This window comes from Montipora foliosa, chromosome 5, assembly GCF_036669935.1.
Source record: "Montipora foliosa isolate CH-2021 chromosome 5, ASM3666993v2, whole genome shotgun sequence".
Classification (NCBI taxonomy): Eukaryota; Metazoa; Cnidaria; class Anthozoa; order Scleractinia; family Acroporidae; genus Montipora; species Montipora foliosa.
In genome coordinates, this window is record NC_090873.1 from 29,814,419 (window position 1) to 29,819,418 (window position 5,000).

Genomic DNA, 5,000 nt, shown 5'->3' on the forward strand with positions numbered 1-5,000 from the left:
TAGTATTATGTTTTCGCACGAAAGCGCACTTGGTATTTCATTCGTGATCATATAATAAATTGCTTTATTTCACGAAAACCTTTATCATAAAATTTCCTTGGAAGAATCTCTGTGGGAGTAGTTGTTGTAATATAATTTTTTCCGTGGTTAAATTTTATCCTCTGTTGTTTCAATCTCATTATCATACATTATTATACCCAAGAAAAATGGAAAGATAAAATTTAAACCAAGTATAAACTTGAATCACAACATAATAACGAATGTGGTTCGGAGTAAGGATTGTTAAAAAGATGGCCTCCCCTCCCCTCCCTCAGAGTGCAAAATCGTACTCGCACACTAATGGAATTTTAATGTCCAATAACAATTTGTTTTGTTCTTGCTGCAAGGCTCCCGATAAGTTCTCGTTCAGTGGATGTAAGTTTCGAGTACGCAAGTGCAAGGAATCAACTGCGCGCGTGGTGATGTGGCGGCAAATGGGAATCGCCAATAGCTTCACCATGGAGGCTACTTTCTGTGGCGCAAACTTTGGTGATATGTGAGTATAAAAGCTTTGATTGTTTTTGGTTAAAGATAATGAAGGCGTTCCTCGTTTGAGTTTGGGGTGGATTAAGGGGTTTTTGATTGGTCGAACCTTTGCTGCCTCCTGATTGGCCGAATAGGAGGGAGGTAAAGTAAGAGTTGAGAGACTGTGGATTGCGTTTCACGGCGAACAAATGGTTGGACATTACGCTCAGTTGGCAGGCGTTCGAAAGGGGGAGGGGATTGGGCACGAAGAACTTCGCACGCGCGGGAGCGCGAAAGGGATAAAATTCACCGGGTGTACTTATCTTACATTTTTTACATTATTTCATTTATTACATTATTTTAAAGGGAGAAAGGAAGACACTTTCATGTGGGTGACTTTGAGGAGATGGGTCGCCATTTCTGTGAGGTGTTGTTGGAATACTCTGAAGCAAAGACAGGCAATCGGTAAGAAACATTCATTTCGTGTATACCATCGTGGAGTCATACACCTTTTTCTAAAATGGCCAATATTTTATTTTAGTATTCTTTTGTTTTCTTGCAAATTAGCCCTTGTTCACTCGTTCAAGGTTAAATATTCTTTTGAATTTTAAGTTTAAGAACGAGGCAAAAAAGGCTAATTTGCAAGCAAACAAACGAATACCAGAATGGCGGCCATTTTGGAATAAGGAGTATAACTCACTATAAGGATTTCTTTTATTTTCTACGCACTTTGAACAGAAACAAAGCACATGGTGGCGGAATTAATAATTTATCGCCTCTCTTCCAATTGTTCCTACTTTTCGGAAGAAGTACTTTGAACAGCAATGTTCAAAACAGATCTTAACCTAGAGCCACAGGTATCCCACGTTAATAGCAATTGAGCAACGTGGTCTCGTTTAAGCATGGATTATGTCAAGCTTGTTGGCAACTGCTTACTTTGCGTGGGAGTTTCATTGATCTTTCTCTTGAAATATCTTTTTATTATATCCGCATGTCCAACGTACGACTTTTATTATTCTCAAACATACTTTCACCTCTCACGGGATAAAAACTAGCGCGCGCATTGACTAGCTCTCCAAGACGATCTGTCGCTTAGGAAATGAACCTCACTGTTTTCCATTCTTACGATACAGGAGCGAAATGACCCAGGCGTTTGTCGAATTAGCCTGTAAGATGACATACGATATCCTGCGACAAACGAAGGGAAATTATCACCTCAAGAATCTCTCAGACAACGAGTCAGCCTTCGCAACGAGAGACGAAAAATCAGAGGAGCGCGAAGGTCACAGAAGCGATGCTCCATCTGAAGAAAACCAAGAAGTCAGCAACAGATCTGGCGACAGCGGCATCAAAGCCTTTTCCTCCTCCGGTGGTAAATCGGTGAATTTTATGGATGTGCGTGTTGAAGGCGCGTTAAAGAAAGAAGACGTTGAAGTGGAGCTTTCTGTGAAAAGTGTACATGCCGACTCCTTCAATGGCTGCCTTAAAATACTGGAGAGCTTAAATCTCGTGGACTGCTTCGACGAATCAGAGTAAGAAAACTACAAACGAATTGTGTGTAATGTAGTTTGAGATAATCTTCGAAGTAATTTCTTAGCTTCGTTAGCTTTGAAAACCATGTCATCACCGCTACCACGACCTTGGGTGGACTGGCACTAGTGAGAATCATGCCGTCAACGAACTATCTAGTCACCCCTTAAAAAGCAGCTGGAAGTAAGAATCATAGCGAAGTCCTCTTGCGTGACTAGTGCCAGTCGGTGACAAATTTGACCAATACAAACGTCTCCGACTGAATATACCGAATGAATTCCCGTAGTTTATTTACAAACCCATGTGCAAATAAAGTTGTTATTGACAGTTCAGTTGTCTTTAGTATGCGTCTGTTAGAATAGCTTTAACAAGAATGTTGACACTACAGTTTTCTGTTGGTAAATTAAGTTCCAGTGACTCAGATAGTGATGGTGATGACACGGACAACAACGAAGATGACCTGGATCCAAGTGGTAACCCGGTAAGGTCTCTGATTGGTTACTCAGAAGTAGCGATGTGACTTATCCTGATTTTTCAATTATTCATGATAGATGAAGCCAAAATCAAAGTCATATCTTTAGCCAATTACGACGGACAAGTGAGTCGATCATAGCACAACAAACTATACGCATCCTTCCGTTATACGCGGGAAAAGGCCGTTGTTTTTACAGTAGAAGTGCACTTCTCGCATAAAAGCTGATGGTGACGTCAATCGTGCGTCTGTCCTCTAATAGATCATAGGCAAGAACCAATCAAAATGCGAGAATAACTTGGGTTATTCTATAAATCAAGCTGGTTGTCAGGCATTTCAATTTAATAATTAGAAAGTAACCACTGAAACGAAACATAATGTGCTTACACACAGAAGGACAGGATTTGAACCCAGCTCAACACATTTGAAAACCGCTCTGTCAAAAATAATAATACCAAAACAAATAAAGAAAATAAATAGAAGCAGTTTTCGGTTGTGTCGAAAAAGTTCACTCTTCTTTCTTTGGATTTGCATCTCCTACAGCTAGCGGCCAAATAATTTCGCGCCATTTTCGCAACCAATCAGAGGGAGGAGCATTTTTGACTTTTCTGTGCATTTTCCCGCGCTTTTGCATTGATTTTGCATTGCCTCCAAAGAACTGACGATTTATCTCGTGCCCTCTTCCCAACCAATCAGAAGCAAAAGCAATTGTGACTTTCGCTTTTATTTTCCTGTCCAAAGCACTGGCTACATACGTCGGAATGCCTAGTCTGTGAGACTTTTAGAATCTGTTAAAGCTACATCTTTCGGCGTTTTTGTTTCTAGAGCGAAAGAAAGAGAAAGAAAAAGAAGAAGAAAAAGAAAAAACCTAAACCCTGGTGGGACACGTTGTCGGTAAGACTTGTTAAACAAAAAAAGTTAGAATTGTCTACGTTAAGCGAACTCATATTACTCTCTGGAGAATTTTTTGTTCGATTGTTGACCACAACCTTTTGCCCTAAATGTGTGGATGAAAGACCTTGCGAAGGAAAGCCACTGTTTATGATCCCAGGTGTCCTTGCGCGCAATGCTCGCGCTAATCTCTCGCGCGCTCTTTTTTTAGATGTGATCGTGCATTCCACTTTCTGTGACATCATATGTCAACTTGCTTTTTTGAAACTGACTGTCTTTTCGCACAATTAATTAACTCAGGCAGCGCCGAGGGTGTTGGCAATGAAGATGAGAACGGCGATTTATCGTAATTGTAATTTGTACATGTGGTAACTGAATCCATAGCATTCACAATAATATGACTCGCGTTGTGTGGCACTGCTTCACGAATTAATCTGAATCTTGCCGCATTCTCTTGTAGAAGCCAACCGGACCTTTTGAAACTAGCCAAAGTATCACGACGAACGAAGATTCTTCAAGCAAACAGGTAGGTTTCAATGGATGACACTTTCCGCCTTTTCACCAGTGAGGCTTGTAAAGTAACATTGTTAACGCTGAATCGCAAGGCTTTAACCAATCAAGTTCAATGATTTGGACCGGGCTCAGATATTACATAGAGTTGTGATAAAGTACAGAACGCTTGGACAGCATAAGAGCAGCCAAAGAGAAGCGCCTTCATTTACTCTGGCTGAAAATATAAACCAATTCGTTTATAACATTCACAAATGCAATCAAAAGAGTTATTACAATCTGAAACATCTAAAATTAAACAACCGACTTTACGTGATAACTATTAATACTATTTAATCAGATCCTTTTGCCTCTTTGAAAACAGAAAAGGGTGAAAACCAACTTTGGCAAGTTTGTGAATCCATATACCAATCGCTCAAACGGAGGAATACCTATCTTTTCTCAGGAGAGAATTCAGGAAAGAGCTAAGAAGGTATTAGTAAAAAATTCGTTAGCTATAATTCAGTACATGTATATTTTATTCCGGCTCCAGCTATGGGAAGTTTATAATTCGCTACTTGCACAATCCCATAATACACCTCTATTACCCCCCAAGACTTTTGCATGACCATTGTGTGCAATTTCTTCTGGGACATGAAAACGTCCCAAGAGAAATCGAAAACAATGCCTATGTAGATTTTTGGGGGGTAAAAGAGGTGTATTACGGGATTTGTGCAAGTAGTGGATATGGAGGCAAAGGGGACCACGTGACCATGATTTTGCCGCCATTTTTCGCGTTTGCCAGTTACCGCTGACCGTTTCTACGTGAAAGTTGGCTTTTTCGCTTTTGCCGTATACGTGGAATTTTCTTCTCGTTTTTCTTCTACGTAACAAGTTGTTTCTGAAAAAAATAGCTCCCAAACTACTTTCCGGTAAGTGAAACAAGGAAAAATGAGGGGTCATGGCTTTAGATCGTTCGTTACTGGCTCCTTGCCGCAATTTTCTTCGTGAACCCACGTTGACTCAAGAAACAGCTTCATTCAAACTCGCAAAATTTGACAGGTAAGGATTTTCATTTAAGAATTTTCATTTAAGGATTTTAACAGCGTCTTTT

The 5,000-nt window shown here is 40.1% G+C and overlaps 1 protein-coding gene across 1 annotated transcript in view; it reads left to right on the forward strand.

Annotated features, from left to right (window-relative positions):
* Window positions 1-5,000, forward strand: part of LOC138003883 (uncharacterized) — a 31,152-nt gene that overhangs the window by 21,186 nt on the left and 4,966 nt on the right. The window contains exons 13-19 of the mRNA XM_068850173.1: window positions 387-535; window positions 871-969; window positions 1,638-2,036; window positions 2,443-2,515; window positions 3,332-3,400; window positions 3,858-3,923; window positions 4,272-4,379. Of these exons, the coding sequence (XP_068706274.1) occupies window positions 387-535; window positions 871-969; window positions 1,638-2,036; window positions 2,443-2,515; window positions 3,332-3,400; window positions 3,858-3,923; window positions 4,272-4,379 (963 nt within the window). The remainder of the gene's footprint in view (window positions 1-386; window positions 536-870; window positions 970-1,637; window positions 2,037-2,442; window positions 2,516-3,331; window positions 3,401-3,857; window positions 3,924-4,271; window positions 4,380-5,000) is intronic.